Source organism: Artemia sp. Qi Xiang Cuo, chromosome 12, assembly GCF_049724085.1.
Source record: "Artemia sp. Qi Xiang Cuo chromosome 12, ASM4972408v1, whole genome shotgun sequence".
NCBI classification, from domain to species: Eukaryota; Metazoa; Arthropoda; class Branchiopoda; order Anostraca; family Artemiidae; genus Artemia; species Artemia sp. Qi Xiang Cuo.
Genome location: NC_142805.1, coordinates 38,971,617 through 38,994,221, shown reverse-complemented (window position 1 = coordinate 38,994,221; position 22,605 = coordinate 38,971,617). Strand labels below are relative to the sequence as shown.

Sequence of the window (22,605 nt, the reverse complement as noted above, 5' to 3'; positions counted from 1 at the left end):
TTTTTTATATTTTTTGTGCATTGAGACAAAGAACGACCCCCTCCCCACGCCCCCCCGCCCCCTAAAAAGGGCCCCCGGCACCCAAAGGCCTGATTTTTCAAAGTTCATTTTTGAATTTCTTTCGTTGAAATGCAAGAGTTGGTATATTTCAGTAGTGTTTGGTTGTGGTTTACCTTGTCACAGTTACATTTTCTCGATTTTTCAAAGTTCATTTTGAATTTCTTTCGTTGAAATGCAAGAGTTGGATTATTTCAGAAGTGTTTGGTCGTGTTTTACCTTGTCACAGTTACATTTTCTTGATTTTTCAAAGTTCATTTTGAATTTCTTTCGTTGAAATGCAAGAGTTGGAATATTTCAGTAGTGTTTGGTTGTGGTTTACCTTGTCACAGTTACATTTTCTTGATTTTTCAAAGTTCATTTTGAATTTCTTTCGTTGAAATGCAAGAGTTGGAATATTTCAGTAGTGTTTGGTTGTGGTTTACCTTGTCACAGTTACATTTTCTTGATTTTTCAAAGTTCATTTTGAATTTCTTTCGTTGAAATGCAAGAGTTGGAATATTTCAGTAGTGTTTGGTTGTGGTTTACCTTGTCACAGTTACATTTTCTTGATTTTTCAAAGTTCATTTTGAATTTCTTTCGTTGAAATGCAAGAGTTGGAATATTTCAGTAGTGTTTGGTTGTGGTTTACCTTGTCACAGTTACATTTTCTTGATTTTTCAAAGTTCATTTTGAATTTCTTTCGTTGAAATGCAAGAGTTGGAATATTTCAGTAGTGTTTGGTTGTGGTTTACCTTGTCACAGTTACATTTTCTTGATTTTTCAAAGTTCATTTTGAATTTCTTTCGTTGAAATGCAAGAGTTGAAATATTTCAGCAGTGTTTGAATGTGGTTCACCTTGTCACAGTGACATTTTCGTGAATTGTCAAACATGATTCTGAATTGCTTTCGTTTAAAAGCAAGAGTTGAAATATATCAGTAGGGTTTGGGTATGATTTACCTTGTCGCAGTTACCGTTTCGTGTTTCATCAAAGTTCATTCATAATTCCATTTGTTGAAATGCTAGAGTTGGAATATTTCAGTAGTGTTTGATTGTGGTTTACCTTGTCACAGTTACATTTTCTTGATTTTTCAAAGTTCATTTTGAATTTCTTTCGTTGAAATGCAAGAGTTGGAATATTTCAGTAGTGTTTGGTTGTGGTTTAACTCGTCACAGCTACAATTTATTGTTATTTCAAATTTCATTTTGATTTTCTTTCGTTGAAATGAAAGAGTTGGAATATTTCAGTAGTGTTTGGTTGTTGTTTAAATTGCAAAAGTTACATATTACTTATTTTTAAAAGTTAATTTTGAATTTGTGTCGTTGAAATGCAAGAGTTGGAATATTTCAGAAGTGTTTGGTTGTGGTTTACCTTGTCACAGTTACATTTTCGTGATTTTTCAAAGTTCATTTTGAATTGCTTTCGTTGAAATGCAAGAGTTGAAATATTTCAGTAGTGTTTGGCTGTGGTTTACCATGTCACAGTTGCATTTTCTTGATTTTTCAAAGTTCATTTTGAATTTCTTTGGTTGAAATGCAAGAGTTGGAATATTTCAGTAGTGTTTGTTTGTGGCTTACCTTGTCACAGTTACATTTTCTTGATTTTTCAAAGCTCATTTTGAATTTCTTTCGTTGAAATGCAAGAGTTGTAATATTTCAGTAGTGTTTGGTTGTGATTTACCCTGTCACAGTTACATTTTGTTGATTTTTCAAATTTCATTTTGAATTTCTTTCGTTGATATGCAAGAGTTAGAATATTTCAGTAGTATTTGGATGTGGTTTACCTTGTTACAGTTACATTTTCTTGATTTTCAAAGTTAATTTTGAATTTCTTTCGTTGAATTGCAAAAGTTGGAATATTTCAGTAGCGTTTGGTTGTGGTTTACCTTGTCACAGTTGCATTTTCTTGATTTTTCAAAGTTCATTTTGAATTTCTTTCGTTGAAATGCAAGAGTTGGAACATTTCAGTAGTGTTGTGGCTTACCTTGTCACTGTTACATTCTCTTGTTTTTACAAAGCTTAATACCAATTACTTTCGTTGAAAAGCAAGAATTGGAATTTTTCAGTAGTGTTTGGTTGTGGTTCACCTTGTCACAGTTACATTTTATTTATTTTTCAATGATCACTTTGAATTCGTTTCGCTGAAGGGCAAGATTTGGAATAGTTCAGTAGTGTTTGGTTGTGGTTTAACATGTCACAGTTACATTTTCTTGATTTTACAAAGGTCATTTTGAATTACTTTCGTTGATATGCAAGAGTTGGAATATTTCAGTAGAGTTTTGTTGTGTGGTACCTGGTCACAGTTTCATTTTCTTGATTTTTCAAAGTTGATTTTGTATTTGTTTCGTTGAAATGCTAGAGTTGGAATTTTTCAGTAGTGTTTGGTTGTGGTTTACCTTGTCACAGTTACATTTTCTTGATTTTTTCAAAGTTCATTTTGAATTGCTTTCATTGAAAAGCAAGAGTTGGAATATTTCAGTAGTGTTTGGTTGTGGTTCACCTTGTCACAGTTACATTTTCTTGATTTTTCAAAGTTCATTTTGAATTTCTTTCGTTGAAATGCAAGAGTTGGAATATTTCAGTAGTGTTTGGTTGTGGTTTACTTTTTCACAGTTACATTTTCTTGATTTTTCAAAGTTCATTTTGTATTTCTTTCGTTGAAATGCAAGAGTTGGAATATTTCAGAAGTGTTTGGTTGTGGTTTACCATGTCACAGTTACATTTTCTTGATTTTTCAAAGTTCATTTTGAATTTCTTTCGTTGAAATGATAGAGTTGGAATATTTCAGATGTGTTTCGTTGAGGTATACCTTGTCACACTTACATTTTCTTGATTTTTCAAAGTTCATTTTGAATTTCTTTCGTTGAAATGCAAGAGTTGGAATATTTCAGAAGTGTTTGGTTGTGATTTACCTTGTCACAGTTACATTTTCTTGATTTTTCAAAGTTCATTTTGAATTTCTTTCGTTGAAATGCAGGAGTTGGAATATGTCAGTAGTGTTTGGTTGTGGTTTACCTTGTCACAGATAGAGTTTATTGTTTTTTGTATGTTCATTTTGAATTTGTTTATTTGAAATGCAAGAGTTGGAATATTTCAGTAGTGTTTGGCTGTGGTTTACCTTGTCACAGTTACATTTTCTTGATTTTTCAAAGTTCATTTTGAATTTCCTTTGTTGAAATGCAAGACTTGGAATATTTCAGTAGTGTTTGGTTGTGGTTTACCTTGTCACAGTTACAATTTCTTGATTTTTCAAAGTTCATTTGAATTTCTTTCGTTGAAATGCAAGAGTTGAAATATTTCAGTAGTGTTTGGTTGTGGTTTACCTTGTCACAGTTACATTTTCTTGTTTTTTCAAAGTTCATTTTTAATTTCTTTCATTGAAATTCAAGAGTTGGTCTATTTCACTAGTTTTCGGTGGTGGTTTAACTCGTCACAGTTACATTTTCTTGATTTTTCAAAGTTCATTTTGAATTTCTTTCGTTGAAATGCAAGAGTTGGAATATTTCAGTAGTGTTTGGTTGTGGTTTACCTTGTCAGAGTTACATTTTCTTGAATTTTCAAAGTTCATTTTGAATTTCTTTCGTTGAAATGCAAGAGTTGAAATATTTCAGTAGTGTTTGGTTGTTGTTTACCTTGTCACAGTTACATTTTCTTGATTTTTCAAAGTTCATTTTGAATTTCTTTCGTTGAAATGCAAGAGTTGGAATATTTCAGAAGTGTTTGGTTGTGGTTTACCTTGTCACAGTTACATTTTCGTGATTTTTCAAAGTTCATTTTGAATTGGTTTCGTTGAAATGCAAGAGTTGAAATATTTCAGTAGTGTTTGGCTGTGGTTTACCATGTCACAGTTGCATTTTCTTGATTTTTCAAAGTTCATTTTGATTTTCTTTCGTTGAAATGCAAGAGTTTGAATATTTCAGTAGTGTTTGGTTGTGGCTTACCATGTCACAGTTACATTTTCTTGATTTTTCAAAGCTCATTTTGAATTTCTTTCGTTGAAATGCAAGAGTTGGAATATTTCAGTAGTGTTTGGTTGTGATTTACCTTGTCACAGTTACATTTTTTTGATTTTTCAAATTTCATTTTGAATTTCTTTCCTTGAAATGCAAGAGTTAGAATATTTCAGTAGTATTTGGATGTGGCTTACCTTGTCACAGTTACATTTTCTTGATTTTCAAAGTTAATTTTGAATTTCTTTCGTTGAATTGCAAAAGCTGGAATATTTCAGTAGCGTTTGGTTGTGGTTTACCTTGTCACAGTGGCATTTTCTTGATTTTTCAAAGTTCATTTTGAATTTCTTTCGTTGAAATGCAAGAGTTGGAATATTTCAGTAGTGTTTGGTTGTGGTTTACCCTGACACTGTTACATTCTCTTGATTTTTCAAAGTTCATTTTGAATTTCTTTCGTTGAAAAGCAAGAGTTGGAATATTTCAGTAGTGTTTGGTTGTGGTTTAACTTGTCACAGTTACATTTTCTTGATTTTTCAAAGTTCACTTTGAATTTGTTTCGTTGAAATGCAAGAGTTGGAATATTTCAGTAGTGTTTGGTTGTGGTTTCCCTTGTCACAGTTACATTTTCTTGATTTTTTAAAGTTGATTTGAATTTCTATCATCGAAATGCACGAGATGAAATATTTCAGTTGTGTTTGGTTATGGTTTACCTTGTCACAGTTACATTTTCTTGATTTTTCTATGTTGATTTTGAATTTCATTGGTTTTAATGTAAGAGTTGGAATATTTCATTAGTGTTTGGTTGTGGTTTACCTTGTCACAGTTACATTTTCTTGATTTTTTCAAAGTTCATTTTGAATTTCTTTAATTGAAAAGCAAGATTTGGAATATTTCATTTATGTTTGGTTGTGGTTTACCTTGTCACAGTTACATTTTCTTGATTTTTCAAAGTTCATTTTGAATTTCTTTCGTTGAAATGCAAGAGTTGGAATTTTTCAGAAGTGTTTGGTTGTGGTTTACCTTGTCACAGTTACATTTTCGTGATTTTTCAAAGTTCATTTGAATTGCTTTCGTTGAAATGCAAGAGTTGAAATATTTCAGTAGTGATTGGCTGTGGTTTACCATGTCAAAGTTGCATTTTCTTGATTTTTCAAAGTTCATTTTGAATTTCTTTCGTTGAAATGCAAGAGTTGGAATATTTCAGTAGTGTTTGGTTGTGGTTTACCTTGTCACAGTTACATTTTCTTGCTTTTTCAAAGTTCATTCTGAATTTATTTCGTTGATATGCAAGAGTTGGAATATTTCAGTAGTGTTTGGTTGTGGTTTACCTTGTCACAGATATATTTTCTTGATTTTTCAAAGTTCATTTTGAATTTCTTTCGTTGAAATGCAAGAGTTAAAATATTTCAGTAGTGTTTGGATGTGGTTTACCTTGTCACAGATACATTTTCTTGATTTTTCAAAGTTCATTTTGAATTTCTTTAGTTGAAATGCAAGATTTGGTATTGTTCAGCAGTTTTTGGTGGTTTTCTTACTTGTCACAGTTAGATTTTCTTGATTTTTCAAAGTTCATTTTGAATTTATTTCGTTGAAATTCAAGAGTTGGAATATTCCAGTAGTGTTTGGTTATGGTTTACCTTGTCACAGTTACATTTTCCTGATTTATCAAAGTTCATTTTGAATTTCTTTCGTTGAAATGCAAGAGTTGGAAAATTTCAGTAGTGTTTGATTCTTTCATTGAAATGCAAGAGTTGGAATATTTCAGTAGTGTTTGGTTGTGGTTTACCTTGTCACAGTTACATTTTTTGATTTTTCAAAGTTCATTTTGAATTTCTTTCGTTGAAATGCAAGAGTTGGAATATTTCAGTAGTGTATGGATGTGGTTTACCTTGTCACAGTTACATTCTCATGATTTTTCAAAGTTCATTTTGAATTTCTTTCGTTGAAATATGTTTGGTCGTGCTTTACCTTGACACAGTTAATTTTCTTGATTTTTGTTAGGTTAGGTTAGGTTAGGCTAGATCAAGTTCGATTATGTTAAGTTAGGTTTGGTTAGACTAGCCTACGTACGCGCGCGTACGTAGGCTAGTCTAACCAAACCTAACTTAACATAATCGAACTTGATCTAGCCTAACCTAACCTAACCTAACAACAATCAAGATAATTAACTTTCTTGCATTTCAACGAAAGAAATTGAAATGAACTTTGAAAAATCAAGAAAATGTAACTGTGACTAGGTAAATCACAACCAAACACTACTGAAATATTCCAACTCTTGCAATTCAACGAAATAAATTCAAATTGAACATAGAAACATCAATAAAATGTAACTGTGACAAGGTAAAACACAACCAAACACTACTGGAATACTCCAACTCTTGCATTTCAACGAAAGAAATTCAAAATGACCTTTGAAAAATCAAGAAAATGCAACTGTGACATGGTAAACCACAGCCAAACACTACTGAAATATTTCAACTCTTGCATTTCAACGAAAGCAATTCAAATGAACTTTGAAAAATCACGAAAATGTAACTGTGACAAGGTAAACCACAACCAAACACTACTGAAAAATTCCAACTCTTGCATTTCAACGAAAGAAATTCAAAATGAACATTTAAAAATCAAGAAAATGTAACTGTGACAAGATAATCCACAACCAACTATTAATGAAATATTACAAATCTTTCTTTTAAATTAAATTAATAAAAAATTAAAATTTTAGAAATCAATAAAATTTAAATGTGAAAAGGTAAACAACAACCAAACACAACTGAAAAATTCCAACACTTGCATTTCAACTAAATAAATACAAAATCAACTTTGAAAAATAAAGAAAATGTAAGTGTGACAATTTAAACAACAACAAAACACTACTGAAATATTCTAACCCTTGCATTTCAACGAAAGAAATTCAAATGAACTTTGAAAAATCAGGAAAATGTAACTGTGACTAGGTAAATCACCACCAAACACAACTGAAATATTCCAACTTTTGCACTTCAACGAAAGAAATTCAAAATGAGCTTTGAAAAATCAAGAAAATGTATCTGTGACAAGGTAAGCCACAACCAAACACTACTGAAATATTCCAACTCTTGCATTTCAACGAAAGAAAATCAAAATGAACTTTGAAAAATCAAGAAAATGCAACTGTGATAAGGTAAACCCCAACCAAACACTACTGAAATATTTCAACTCTTGCATTTCAACGAAAGAAATTCAAAATGAACTTTGAAAAATCAAGAAAATGTAACTGTGACAAGGTAAACCACAACCAAACACTAATGAAATATTTCAACTCTTGCATTTCAACGAAAGAAATTAAAAATGAACTTTGAAAAATCAAGAAAATGTAAATGAGACAAGGAAAACCACAAACAAAAACTAGTGAAATATTCCAACTCTTGCATTTCAACGAAAGAAATTCAAAATGAACTTTGAAAAATCACGAAAATCTAACTGTGACAAGGTAAACCACAACCAAACACTACTGAAATATTTCAACTCTTGCATTTCAACGAAAGAAATTCAAAATGAACTTTGAAAAATCAAGAAAATGTAACTGTGACAAGGTAAACCACAACCGAACACTACTGAAATATTCCAACTCTTGCATTTCAACGAAAGAAATTAAAAATGAACTTTGAAAAAACAAGAAAATGTAACTGTGACAAGGTAAACCACAACCAAACACTACTGAAATATTTCAACTCTTGCATTTCAACGAAAGCAATTCAAAATGAACTTTGAAAAATCAAGAAAATGTAACTTTGACAATGTAAACCACAATCAAACACTACTGAAATATTCCAACTCTTGCATTTCAACGAAAGAAATTCAAAATGAACTTTGAAAAATCAAGAAAATGTAAGTGTGACAAGGTAAACCTCAACCAAACACTACTGAAATATTCCAACTCTTGCATTTCAACGAAAGAAATTCAAAATGAACTTTGAAACATCAAGAAAATGTAACTGTGACAAGGTAATCCACAACCAAACACTACTGAAATATTCCAACTCTTGCATTTCAACGAAAGAAATTCAAAATGAACTTTGAAAAATCAATAAAATGCAACTGTGACAATGTAAACCATAACAAAACACTACTGAAATATTCCAACTGTTGAATTTAAACGAAAGAAATACAAAATTAACTTTGAAAAATCAGGATAATGTCACTGTGACAAGGTAAAACAAAACAAAACACTACTGAAATATTCCAACTCTTGCATTTCAATGAAAGAAATTCAAAATGAACTTTGAAAAATCAGGAAAATGTAACTGTGACAAGGTAAACCACAGCCAAACACTACTGAAATATTCCAACTCTTGCATTTCAACGAAAGAAATTCAAAATGAACTTTGAAAAATCAAGAAAATGTAACTGTGACAAAGTAAACCACAACCAAACACTATTGAAATAATCCAACTCTTTCATTTCAACTAAAGTAATTCAAAATGTTCTTTTAAAAATCACGAAAATGTAACTGTGATAAGGTAAACCACAACCAAACACTACTGAAATATTCCAACTCTTGCATTTCAACGAAAGAAATTCAAAATAAACTTTGAGAAATCATGAAAATGTAACTGTGATAAGGTGAACCACAACCAAACACTACTGAAATATTCCAACTCATGCATTTCAAGGAAAGAAATTCAAAATGAACATTGAAAAATCAGGAAAATATATCTGTGACATGGTGAACCAGATCCAAACACTACTGAAATATTCCAACTCTTGCATTTCAACGAAAGAAATTAAAAATGAAATTTGAAAAATCAAGAAAATGTAACTCTGACAAGCTAAACAACAACCAAACACTACTTAAATATTTTATATCTTACATTTCAACGAAAGAAATTCAAAATGAACTTTGAAAAATCAAGAAAATGTATCTTTGACAAGGTAAACCACAACCAAACACTACTGAAATATTCCAACTCTTGCATTTCAACGAAAGAAATTCAAAATGAACTTTGAAAAATCAAGAAAATGTAAATGTGACAATGTAAACCACAGCCAAACACTACTGAAATATTCCAACTCTTGCATTTCAACGAAAGCAATTCAAAATGAACTTTGAAAAATCAAGAAAATGTGACTGTGACAAGGTAAACCACAGCCAAACACTACTGAAATATTCCAAGTCTTGCATTTCAACAAAAGAAATTCAAAATGAACTTTGAAAAATCAAGAAATGTAACTGTGACAAGGTAAACCACAACCAAACACTACTGAAATATTCCAACTCTTGCATTTCAACGAAAGAAATTCAAATGAACTTTGAAAAATCAAGAAAATGTAACTGTGACAAGGTAAACCACAACCAAACACTACTGAAATATTCCAAGTCTTGCATTTCAACAAAGGAAATTCAAAATGAACTTTGAAAAATCAAGAAAATGTAACTGTGACAAGGTAAACCACAGCCAAACACTACTGAAATATTCCAAATCTTGCATTTCAACGAAAGAAATTCAAAATGAACTTTGAAAAATCAATAAAATCTAACTGTGACAATGTAAACCATAACCAAACACTACTGAAATATTACAACTCTTGCATTTCAACTAAAGAAATTCAAAATGAACTTTGAAAAATCAAGAAAATGTAACTGTGACAAGGTAAATCACAACCAAACACTTCTGAAACATTCCAACTCTTGCATTTCAAGGAAAGAAATTCAAAATGAACTTTGAAAAATCAAGAAAATGTAACTGTGACAAGGTAAATCAGAACCAAACACTTCTGAAATATTCCAACTCTTGCATTTCAACGAAAGAAATTCAAAATGAACTTTGAAAAATAAAGAAAATGTAACTGTGACATGGTAAAACACAACCAAACCCTTCTGAAATATAACAACAATAGAAAGAACGCGAAAGAAAAAAAAAATGAACATAGAAAAATCTAGATAATGTAACTGTGACAACGTAAACCACAACCAAACCCTACTGAAATATTCCAACTCTTGCATTTCAACGAAAGAAATTCAAAATTAACTTTGAAAAATCAAGAAAATGTAGCTGTGACAAGGTAAACCACAACCAAACACTACTGAAATATTCCAACTCTTGCATTTCAACGAAAGAAATTCAAAATGAACTTTGAAAAATCAAGAAAATGTAACTGTGACAAGGTAAACCACAACCAAACACTACTGCAATATTCCAACTCTTGCATTTCAACGACAGAAATTCAAAATGAACTTTGAAAAATCAAGAAAATGTAACTGTGACAAGGTAAATCAAAACCAAACACTTCTGAAATATTCCAACTCTTGCATTTCAACTAAAGAAATTCAAAATGAACTTTGAAAAATCAAGAAAATGTAACTGTGACAAGGTAAACCACAACCAAACACTACTGAAATATTCCAACCCTTGCATTTCAACGAAAGAAATTCAAAAATGAACTTTGAAAAATCAGGCCTTTGGGTACCGGGGGCCCTTTTAGGGGGGGGCGTGGGGAGGGGGTCGTTCTTTGTCTCAATGCACAAAAAATATAAAAAAATGGGGGAGGGGGAGGGGAGGGGAGGGGAGGGGAGGTAAGGGGGGAGGGAGGAAGGGGAGGGGAGGGGAGGAGGGGAGGAGGGGAGAGGAGGGGAGGAGGGGAGAGGAGGGGGAGGAGGGGAGAGGAGGGGGAGGGGATGGGGAGTAGATGGGGGTCCGGGGTACCATTGGGAGCCTGGGGGCCTTTGAGGACCGGGGGAGGGCCTTTGGGGGTCCGGTGGACCTTTGGGGACCGGGTGAGGGCACTTGAGGGCCGATTGGTCCTTTGGGAGCCCGGTGGACCTTTGGGGACCGGGTGAGGGCCTTTGGGGGTCCGGTGGGGCTCTTTGGGAGCCTGGGGGCCCTTTGGGGGCCAAAGGGGGAGGAGGGGCCCTTTGGGGGCCAAAGGGGGAGGAGGGGCCCTTTGGGGGCCAAAGGGGGGGGGAGGGGCCCTTTTGTGCCCGGGGGGTCTGGGGGACCCTTGAGGGCCGGGTGGCCCTTTGGGAGCCCGGTGGACCTTTGAGGGCCTGGGGACTTCCTTCGGGGTTGGGGTAGGGGGATTGGAACCCTTTGGGGTTGGGGTAGGGGGATCGGAACCCTTTGGGGTTGGGGTAGAGGACCTCACAACACTGTTAAAATACAACTTGTGTATTACAACGACCACAGAGTTTCACCCTCAAATTCTCTTCTAACTGTTTCGCCGAAATAATCCCATAACCTGTCTAAAACATTTTCGCCCAAATAATCCCTAAACGTAATTCAGCGTGTTCCTTTTGTTTTTGGCATCTCTGCGCTAATGCATTTCAAATTAATAAGAATCCTGATTCCCGCGCTAAAACAATTCATCGCTAAGATGTTTCATGGAGAATTGTTTCCATGGCGTTTGGTTATTAATATCCTTTTGGAGTTCAACCAAAAGAGTTGTTTCCGAGGCAAAGACATTAATGACTTGGATCTATTCCTGGAGAATCGTTTCTAGGCGAAAATTTTTAAAGTCTGACAGATGATGTCATTGGTTGATTGATCTGTCAAGAAAGGGGAATTAATTTGTTGTTTCTAAGGGGAATTATTGATTCACGATAGGTGAATTGAGGTCGACAGCACAGGTGTTCCAAATTCCTGGGCGGCATAACTTTCGCTGAGAGCGTGCACTTACAACAACAACAACAACATCGACCTTGACATTCGCTGAGAGCGTGCACTTACAACAACAACAATATCGACCTTGACATTCGCCTCGAGCGTGCACTTACAACAACAACAACATCGACCTTGGAAATTTAGGTCATTGACACACTTTGATTACGCAATCAATTTCTCAGAAATCCATCTCCCCTAGGGACTCTATGCCCATATTAGGACCATAAACCACGTGGTAATGTCACGATCAATAGGGGCCTTTCTACTACCTCATATAAACCTTATATGTTAATAATGGACAGCTATTGTAACTTATGGCCCTTGCCTTGGGGGCTCTAGGGGGGGGGGGGTCATCCCTAAATATGTAATTACTGGAACTTTCAACAATGCTAAACGAAATGATTATCTAAAAATTTTGATTGGATGCTTTTGGGTAAATGATGGGTGAAAGGGGGAGAGGGCTGGTTACCCTCCAATCACTTTTAACTTTTAAAAGGAGCAGTAGAACTTTCGATTTCCAATCAAATGAGCCCCTTACAAAGTTTCTACGACAATTACTTTTATATGAAGTGCCCTGGTCTGAAAAAAATACATTGTACCCATATCGCTCTTTACTTACGTAGCGCTATTGAACTGCCTGTGATAGGTTCAATAGATCTTTTTCTCTTCTTCGTTTTTTCTGACAAACTTCTTGGATCTACCTCCAAATAAGAGAGGATTGGAAGAGGGGAGACTTGTTAAGTTCTTCTAATAGTCAGTTTCAATTTCAAGTATGAGAAATTTTGAATGATAGCAACACGCTAATTTTAGGATATAATATCAATTCTCCGGATTCTTATTTTTTCGTACATTGTCCGTGTTTGTTGTTTTGTTTTTCCAAGGTGTGGTTGTATGGAAGTAATTGGTTTTCAACTACCGGCAAATGACCCATTCGAAAACAAATTGGACATACTGTATTTTTAAAGTAACAAAAGTAACAATTCTTTTAAGTAACAATTGTCTAGCGAAACTTCTTATAGTCCATTGTAAGATTAATTTATACTTACTCTAATTTTGAAATTCTCTCTTTACTCCTTGTGGAAAGCATGGATGTCAAATTATAATCTAGTAAATCACACTATAACATTCGATCATGATTTAAAAATGATGTTTTTATTTAGTCAGACTGTTACAGATCCCCTGATAAGCTATTATAAAACATCTTAATTGATTTAGATCTGAATTTCTAATCGCTGATATACTTTGAAGTGAGTGCTAAGATTTCAAAAGAATAGACCTTTCCAAATTTAAGGGTAGTATGTTTTTAAGGGTTGTCACTCCTTTTCGAAATTTATTAAGGAGGGTTTTTGTTTATCACTTTTAGAGCGAACATTTTCTTAACCGCACTCGACTGTGTCTAGTTGGACAAAATGATAATAATTAATCTTAATTTTAGCTGTGTTTGGACATTTATCTTGTGAGAGAATCTGGAGAACTAGAACTTGAAGAAGACTTGTTTGCAAAACTGATATTTATATACAGGTCCCCAGCAACCTTGATTCGATGGAGCAAGCCACCGACCAATGCAGAAAGTGATGGTAATCCATCAGACATTGATGGAACAAGTGCATTTGACTTGTAGTCTTACAAATAAACCCTTAATTTCTGGTTTCTGAATTCTTTCTTTCTTCAAACTTAAGCGTAGGCTATAAAAAAGACATGAGGGATAACCACAGCATATCAATTTAGTGCTATGATTAGCTTACGAAAATAAAAAATGTTGGTAAAAGTAAGGATCAAAATTAAAACTTAAAACAACCAGAAATCGTTGTTTCTCCGTCTATACTTTATATATGTGCAAAACTAGCACAAATCAACCGAATGCATATATTCCTTATAAATGTAGGTTTATGTAAGATAGTACTTTACTGAAAACTCAAAACCCAAGTCAAACAGCAATTTCACTTTTTTTAAATCCAAAAATCAGTAAGTGGCTGGCATAAAACAGCAGACTACTTTAAAAGCTCTCACTGGTATTTCAACTGGCATGACTTCGATTCCTTTTTTGCGTCACATTCCAATTCACTTAAAATCAAGCAAAAACAAGAAAGAAACGTTTATTCACAGAAAATACCCTAGCGATCTCAACCTTCATCTCATTTTAGCCCTAGAAAACGGGATTGAATCACCCTTTTGTACAGCTTACCGTATGACAGCGGCGAATATCCAGCATTTTTACGGGGGGGGGGCAAGAGGGGTCCACATCCAGATAATCAAAGGACATGGGATATATAATAATTTTTTCCCCACATTATAGGGGGGAAACTGCACCTCCTTGCAATCCCCTCCCCAAAACTTACGCCTCTGCCGATTAAAATACGGTCAGTGAGCCGGATTCCCATAAGAATCCGTAGGCAAATTCTCTGGAAAATATTTACCAAATCGTCTTTCACTTTTAGGAACGCGCATTCTTCAGAACCTTATTTGACCACTGTCCTCACTGCAGCTTCAAAATTCTAATCTTGGTTTGTAGACTTATCTTCCTATTCTTCCAAACTTTTTCTAACTGTGAAAAAAACACCCTTAGCCTTGGCTATTCTACTTTTAATATCTTCACTGCTCACACCGTCTTTACTAATAATACTACCAAGGTAAGTCAAACTGTCTAGCTGATTAATCTTTTCGTTACCCGACGTCACCTTTTAATCTTCACTTATTCCTAGCCTTAGCGACTTAGTCTTCTTAACATTAATTTTCAAACCTATTCTAACACCCTGAACTCGCCAAACCTCTAAAAGTTCATTTATTTTGCTCACACTTTCATCTAGGGTACTTAAATCATTAGCATAATCCAAGTTTAAGAAAAATTTTCCTTCCTGTTTGCTTCTGTGCTTTCCCATTGCCTTTCCGGTGATCCTTAAGGCAAAGTCCGTCAAAACGATCCATATAAAAGAGGATGGAACACAGCCCTAGTTAACTCCTAATTTAATACGAAACCAGCTGCTAACCTCATTTCCTACCTTAACCACAGCGGTGTTATTCTCATACATAGACCAAATCATTTTAGTGTATTTGTCTGGTGTACCATACAAGGATAACACCTTCTATCAACAGAATCAAACGTTTGCTCATCATCTATAAAACTGAGGACCAAAGGCGTTTGATAATTTAGGCACTTCTCAATTATTAACCTAAGAGTGAAAATTTGGTCGACACTTCTTCCAGCCTTTTAAAACCACACTGTTCTTTTCTTATAACTTTGTCGGCAGCATCTCTCAGTCTAAAAAGTATAATATTACTAAGTAGTTTACTATTTACAGAGACCAGGCTAATGCCTCGATAATTGCCACATCCACTCTTATCACCTTTCTTATATAGTGGTTTAATTAGGGTTTTCATAAAATCTCTAGATACTTTCTCTTTTTCAAAAATATATTCATAATCTTCAGTAACTTATTTCTAGCCTCAGATGCAACAAATTTCAGTAACTGATTTACCACATTATAAAGACCTGTGGCCTTATTATTTTTTAATCCATTTAGTACTGTTGCTAATTTTTCCCCACAAGACAAATCTTCCTTTACATCCATAGTATCACAAACTTTTTCCTTTTCCTCTATATCTTATACTAAAGCTCCCACTAGGTTTAGCAAATTCTCAAAATGTTCTGCCTATCTCTTTCCATATCACTAATTGTGGCCCCGTCCTTATCTTTAACTGGGACAAGTCTGGATTGACTACTCCCTCACAATTTTTTAACATGCCAGTAAAATATTATACTGTTATGCAGTCTAGCTACATCTTCTTGATCCTCGGCAATTTTATCCATCGCCTCAGCTTCAGACCTCCTTAGTTCAGATTTTAATGCTTTCTCCACTTTCTTTACATTCATCGTCTTTTCATACGATCTATCACTCAGATAATTCTTGTACAATCCACTAATCCTCTCTATTAAACATAAAGCTTTATCACTAATATTACTAGCTGCGTACCTAACTTTCTTTCCTAAGACACCATCAGCAACTTCACAAATTGTTTTCCTAAAATTATTCCTTCTATCTCTTACCTTGTCAAATTTTAGACTCTCCGTTTAGTATTCCTTGGACCAATACTCCAAGGAAGATACGTGCCAGTGACCCCCTCACTTATTTTTTTCCAGATTAGTGATTCTATGGATATTGTTACGTTATTTGTGTTGTGTTTTCCTCATTATTTCCTTGTGGATTATATTATTTTTCTTTCTATTTTTTTACTCCGCATTTATTTTATATTGCGGGTTACAAATAAACATACTTACTTACTTACTATTCAACTGTTCCTGGAAACCTTTTCTCAAATTCTCATCCTGGAGTCTGCGAGCATCATAACTTCCGGGACGTCATGGGAAAAGAATTTAAGGAAATTGGAACTTTTTGGGAAGAGTTAAAGAGTGAAGTTTGAGTAAAGGGGGGGGGGACGTGTATCTTTGTGTTGGCCTCAGGTGGTTTGGAGCTGCAATATCTTGGTATTAGTAATAGTATATTACCGGGCGATAAAAATAAAATCTCCCTTGATTTTGCTACTTATGGTGGAGAGGAGACGTATTTACTTAGAGAGCCATATTTTATGTTCTTGTCCCACTTCAGAATGCCTGTTATTTCAAGAAAATTTTTGGTGCTATGTAAATTCAAAATTCTTGGTCAACCTTCTTAAGACCATAGTCGGACGTGCCCTGTTTGCCTCATTACAGGAAATCTACTGGTCTTATGTCAATTTTTGAATTCTTGATCAGCATGCCCGAAAGTCTGGGTAGACACGCCTTTCTAGGCATGCCTTCCCAAAAACTAGCAAACAAGTATGTGTCAAATAAGAGAAACCCTGCATACTCCTGCCATTTACCCGTACCCCAGCCATTTAAACATTTGCCTCTCTATTACTTGGACTATCTGTCTTGGCTTTTCTCTGTCTACAAGTAGCCATGTCTTGATGCAACCTATGCAACCTACTGCAAAATACTTGATAACTTCAATTCAAAAAGTACTGTAGTTCGAAATAATCTTACAAAAACTATATCATTCTTATCTCTGGAGTACTGGATGGTTTGTTAGATGGGTGTGAATACATTAGAGAAAAATCTCAACAACAGTCATCATTCTGAACGTTCACTTCAATGTGTACAATAAAATATGATTTCACAGTAAACTCAATGGACAGCAGGGACCATCAATGTGTAATCTTTCTCTTATATACTAGCAGGAAGAACCTGTCGATGGGCTGAACAAACCATATCGTCCTGCGTTATATATAACGTACATTTTCGACCCTTTGAGCACAAATCTTGATGCTTAAGCAATCCATAAAGGGCTATTGCAAGTCTTGAAAACATTCGTGTTCCTCCACAGGTCTTGCAAGGGCGGGCTATCCCCCTGTTTTAACAAAGAAACTTGAAAGAATAGTGGAGGACTCTCACTGCCTAGAATTAGAAAAACCTTGCTGAAAGTTGGCTCTGAAAAGGCTAAGGAGGTATATCAGTGGATTGTATCGAGTTCTATCAAATATATCAAATTGGACGCAGCTACCACTAAGGATAAACTTTGGTTTAGCAACAATTTCAATAAAGATTCTTGGAGCATGAAGAATTTAAACATTATTTTTTTTCAAAATACGAAGAACATCTAGTATGATTTGTAAAAGCACAAGGAAATACTGTTTGTGCAATTCGCTCAATTTCAGCACCAGGACGATTTGGTCATCAAATTCCAAAATACTTCCACAAAGAAATGGCGGAGGGTTGTGAAGCAGTCTATATCATGGGTCAAAAAGTACATATAATGTCTTTCTTTCTGCTGAGAGAAATTGCTAGCAAGGCTCTCAAACGAAATTGGAGATCCCAAAAACGTCTTTTCCAAGGTTTCAACTGAGGATGATGATGGTATAAAAATCTTTGATTACGTCAGCTGCTCGGCTTCATAAATTACGCCGTAGTCTATTACCCAGAATAGCCGAGAAGTCTAACAAGTGTGCCTTCAAGTTTGGAACGACCCGCCAGCCCTACGGGTAATGTTCTAAAATTATTTAAAATACTCGTTGCTCATAGACAAGTTTTAATTAACAGGGAGCCACAGAGATAAGTTTACAGGGAGCCATGTTTAGTTTTCCTTTCCAATCGACTAAGAGTTCTTATTTATAGTTCAAGATTTCCCAGAACCTCCCAATAATACGTTTTTAAAATGAATTACGTGTCTGAGTACGTTAAAAGACGTTATTTGCATCCAAGTTATGACATACGGGATCTGCAATATATCGGGAACAACTTGGGATATCAAATTGAAACTTTCAGACAGCAATATAAATATAAAAGTTAAATAGCATTGTTACTCAAGTAGAATCTTTTTTTTTGGCACTGTTGCCCAACAGTTAAATACTTGTTTAAAGTGGAGAGAGGCTAATAATTTGCTTAATCCTTGATATTAAAAGTAAGGATAAATTCAAAATATAAGAAACAAGAGGCTTTAAACGTGTAAGATTGCCCCTGATGATCAGTGCTAAAAGCTTGTAGTTACTGAGGCGTTGGTAAGATCGGTACTCAGAATCCAGTGAAAACTGATTTTTATTTTAAAAGAAACAAAAGGAAAAATATTCTAATTCTAATTATTTTGAATACTTCTAAGCTTCTTGTACGTCTGTTGTACAATCTTGTATAGGTCTGCTGTACAATCCACGAAAGTTTACCGAAAAAAAGGATTAAGTTAAAACTAGGCTATCAAATACTTCTAATTGAAAAAGCTGCACTTGAATAATCAGACAAGACTTGGGTACGAGTGTAATTAAAATTATTTGCATCAAATTATTGTTTCTCGGAAACTAGGATTAACCTTTTTATCAGATCTCAAATTATTCTTCTTTCACGTTCCTAAAAGTGAAAGAAGTTCTTAGGTTTATATCTTGAAAAGGAATTTAATGCTCTTTGGAACTTTGATAAACTTCAACTGTTCTAGAGAAAATTGGATCTTGGGACGGAAGAGATTGAAATTCTTAATCTAGCAATTTAATTGCCCTTTTTTCCCTAGCCAATCTGTAAAACATCAGAGTCGCCTCTATATAATACTAGCACGGGTTGAGAAATGCAGAAGTGGCTAAAAAGAGGAATAAAGTCCCTCTTTCGTATAATGCCAGAGAATACGCCGGGGGCGGAATATTGTATTGTCCTCTAGTTCCAATCTTCTTATATATATATAAGATTTTAATAAACGCTAGGTAAATTCCAAAGGTCACTAAGCTGGAAGGAGGATGCAAAAAGCTCTTTAATTTATTCTTTAAGGTTAAGGGGTTTATATTGTACTTGAACATCAGGTTATTCACAAGTTTCAGTTTCTAAGACGAAACTAATTTTTTTTCTATCTTAATCCTTAAGAATGCTGTATTTCATCTAGAGTGCCCAAGTCTTAATATACTCTAACCGAATTAGAAACCCTAATCACCAAAATATAATAAAATGTCGCGCTTTGACTCCAGCATCAGTTTATGTCTCCTATATAGGTATTAAGTTTATTTAGTACTTAGCCAGAGCTATGCCATCCTACAGAAATCTTTCAGAAGTTTATTTCTTATCTCAATTTTTTATTTTCAAAGGGAAATTTAGACAGACAGTGGTAGCTTTATCCTAATTATAAAGAAAATACTTACTAATTCTTAGTTCCGAGTCAGATCTACCCCGATTTGTCTCTCATCCGTAATTTATATTCATTTTGCTACTTTATCCGTTTAGCCACCTTCCCGAGCTCTTTTAGCCAATCAACAACTTTTTGTTAAAAAGTAGTTTTATCCAGTATTTCAAGGCCTTGCGTTCTTCTTTGTTTTATACAAAAACTGGTCTAAATTAGGTCTTAAAATATTTATCACGGGTTCAAAAGTCGTTCAAAAGTTGAATAAGGAAGTGTCACTATATGATTGATGACTAGTTATGCAAAGCGAAGTTATTTTCAAATTCAAGCTAATTTGAAATTATCGCTTTATATCTGGTCTATTGAAGCAAAGAGAATTCCAAATTTTACTGAAATTGAGTTACCAAATTTACACAAAAATAAGGCCTCCTTACAATCTCCTACACTTAAAATCTTAGTATAATTTTTGTTTTAAAAGGAATAAACGAAAGGAAACACAACTTTACTAAGATCCATTGTAACTCAATTTCTCCTTATACTGTTTCTAAATGAAAATCCTGAGACTTTCGGTCTCGATAACCTGCATATAAGTATTTTGCTTTTCTGAATATCAGTCCTACTGAAAGAAATCATATTATATATATATATAAAGAGTTTAAAAAATATTATAAGTCGATATCCAATATGTAAATCTTTCCCTTGTTCTTCTTGCAAGGAAACTTATATTTGCCTCACTTCATCCAGGCCAATGGTTGAACTAAACCTATTCTGAAAGTAAATAAAAAATAAATATTCAATTTCGTCTTTCTAATGCAGTAGAACTTATGCAAAGTTCTCAGCCAGAATCCTTATGAGTTTATGCTGATATTTTTAATATCAGCTGTTTAATAAGTTGTTTTTTCATTTCGCTGCATCCAAAATCAAACACCCTGCTCTTGTTTTGCTAAGCAAAGATAAAACGATTCTTTGATTACTTTAAGTTTAAATTGAGCACATGTTTAGTAAAAGAAAGTTATATTAACTGATCTTTACGAACAGCTAAACTTTTTTTTCTTCTTAGGGCCTTTTCGAACTTTACTCGCGATTTATGAAGATTGACCATTAAAAGTGAACGTTTAAGGTAGATATATTTTGTTTCAAACTAGAAGAGACGGAAGCTTAGTGGTTTTAGTCCTTTATGCTGAACTATGCAAAGTTATAAAGGACTAGCAAAGTGAGTAAAGTACTCAATGACAAATTGGTATTTATATTAGTTTTTGAAACTATGCGTAAGGAGTTTCAGGTGTGCCTTCTGTTTTTATAATTCAAGCGTGTCGTCGCCACGTAGAATGATGGCTCTTTCATGACTCTTGTCCTTTATTGAAATTTATGACTGTACTTCGGCGGGGATATTAGAGACTTTTTTTCAAATCAGAAGTGAATACTCGAAAGAGTATTTAAAGGTGCCAAAAGGTACAGTAACAATGGAAAACTTGAAAAATCAAACGCAAATATATTCTACGATGAAAGAAAAAATCTGCACCCGTTCTCTATTTTAATAATACGAGTTATGACAATTTGAACCTTTCGAACATTCTGAACTCATCTCCTTTGTTGGAGACAAAAAAAACGCAAATTATTATTACTTTAAGTTGGTGTGTGGCTACATTACAAGGAGTCTCTTACATAAATCTTATTATTCTTATCCTGTATTTTACGGATATTCTCCTATGGGTATTGTGTTTTAATTTCAACAATATTCTAAGTCTTTCGGACAATGCGTTTACACTCATCAATTTCCTTAGATTGTGCTACTACTATATTTTTACCAATGTGCATTTTTCACTATTCGCGCTAAGTCGCAATTTTCTTGTGGTATCACTTGACCGAATGTGAAAGAGGTCATAAGGGAAAATATTATCTCTAAGAATGGGGTAATTACTACTAACTTTATCTCCTCTATAACAGAGATCATACTTCTTTACTGCTTGTTCAACCCGGCAGTATATATTTCCTAAAACACTATATTGTCTTAAATTATTTAAGGTTTTGACAGCTCCCATCTGTGCCCCAAAAAAAGGACTGGAATGCAGGAAACGGGTGTCTCCACTAACTAGTTTTTTTTATAAATTGATCTTAAATTGACGTCTTTTTTCTCGTCAGAGTCATCCAGTGTATACAAGAAGCCATTCACGGGAACCAAATTGAGATCTCCTTTTCCTAAGAAAAATGGGATTTCCTTTCTTTCCTAAATTTGAAATTTCTGGTTCTGAGCTCTACACAAAATGCCAAATCTTGGAAATATTTGTGTATCCTGCTTTTTTTAGGAGCCATTTCAGTAATGTGCTGGCTTTCTTTGTCTAAATTTTTAGCCTGGGAGACTCCAATTCAGGTTCATGATCATGAATACTCTGTGAGTATATGCATATGCAGCCTTTGCGCGCTGGGATATAATCGTTTTTCGTATCCCTATGGATGCAAACCGTTTTTGCTTCCTTAAGAGGTGGACGCAACCCTTTTTCATATCCTTAAGATGTGGACACAACCCATTTTTGCATCTTTGAGAGGTGTCCTCTCAACATCCCTCTAAAGTACATGACTCCCTTTCATAACATGTCTGTGACTCCTAGTCGCACTAGGTCTACTCCTAATGGTTAACCTATATCTAAAAAACTACAGAATGTGGGCCTGTGCCTTCCAATAGTTCCCTAACCTTTGCTCAGAGGCCGCAGTACTTTCCGCAAAATTTCCCTAAAAATGTTCTTGGGGTTGGTTTATAGGTGCTGGAGCTAAACAATATTTTGCTTTGTGTCCTGTTTCACCACAGCGGATACAGGTTGGAGGTTTTTCACATTCTGATTGTCTATGTGGATCCCCGCAAGTCCAGTATTTTATGTGAGCGTTTTTTCTTTCACTAAATTTATTCCTGGAATAATTACCCCTAGTTGGTCTTGACAGGTTTATTCTAAAATAGCTAGACTTTCCACAGTTCAAACATTTTTTGGGGTTGTGATTATAATTTCCTACATTTTGAAATTCTACTCTGGAGTTATCTCTTTCTTCTCCAGGGGAAGTCTTGTCTCCTGAGTCAACCACCGTTGCCCCCAAAGACATGTCTGAGGAGTCCCTATACATTTAATTAATCGATTCAAATCTCTTTTCCAGCGCTAATAATTCATCTTTTTCATCTGTTGCTTTAGTTTGATCATGAACTTTCCTTCCAATTGAAGGGAGCATACCACTTTTAAAAATAGTAATAATTATATCATCTGCCCTTATACCAGGGGAAGTTTTTGCATACTCTAGAGCTTTTCTACTAATTCAGGAGTAAAATTGATGTACCAACTCAGATGGCCCTTGTTTCTCGGATAGGAGTT

General features: G+C 34.4%; 1 protein-coding gene across 2 annotated transcripts in view; it reads left to right on the top strand.

The window, feature by feature from the left end:
- LOC148946099 (piezo-type mechanosensitive ion channel component-like) overlaps positions 1-13,274 on the top strand; it is a 277,609-nt gene extending 264,335 nt beyond the window's left edge. For both annotated transcript variants that reach the window (XM_089097773.1, XM_089097772.1), the window contains one exon: positions 13,063-13,274. In XM_089097773.1, the coding sequence (XP_088953899.1) occupies positions 13,063-13,248 (186 nt within the window). In that variant the 3' untranslated portion in view covers positions 13,249-13,274. The remainder of the gene's footprint in view (positions 1-13,062) is intronic.
- Positions 13,275-22,605: the final 9,331 nt, after the last annotated feature.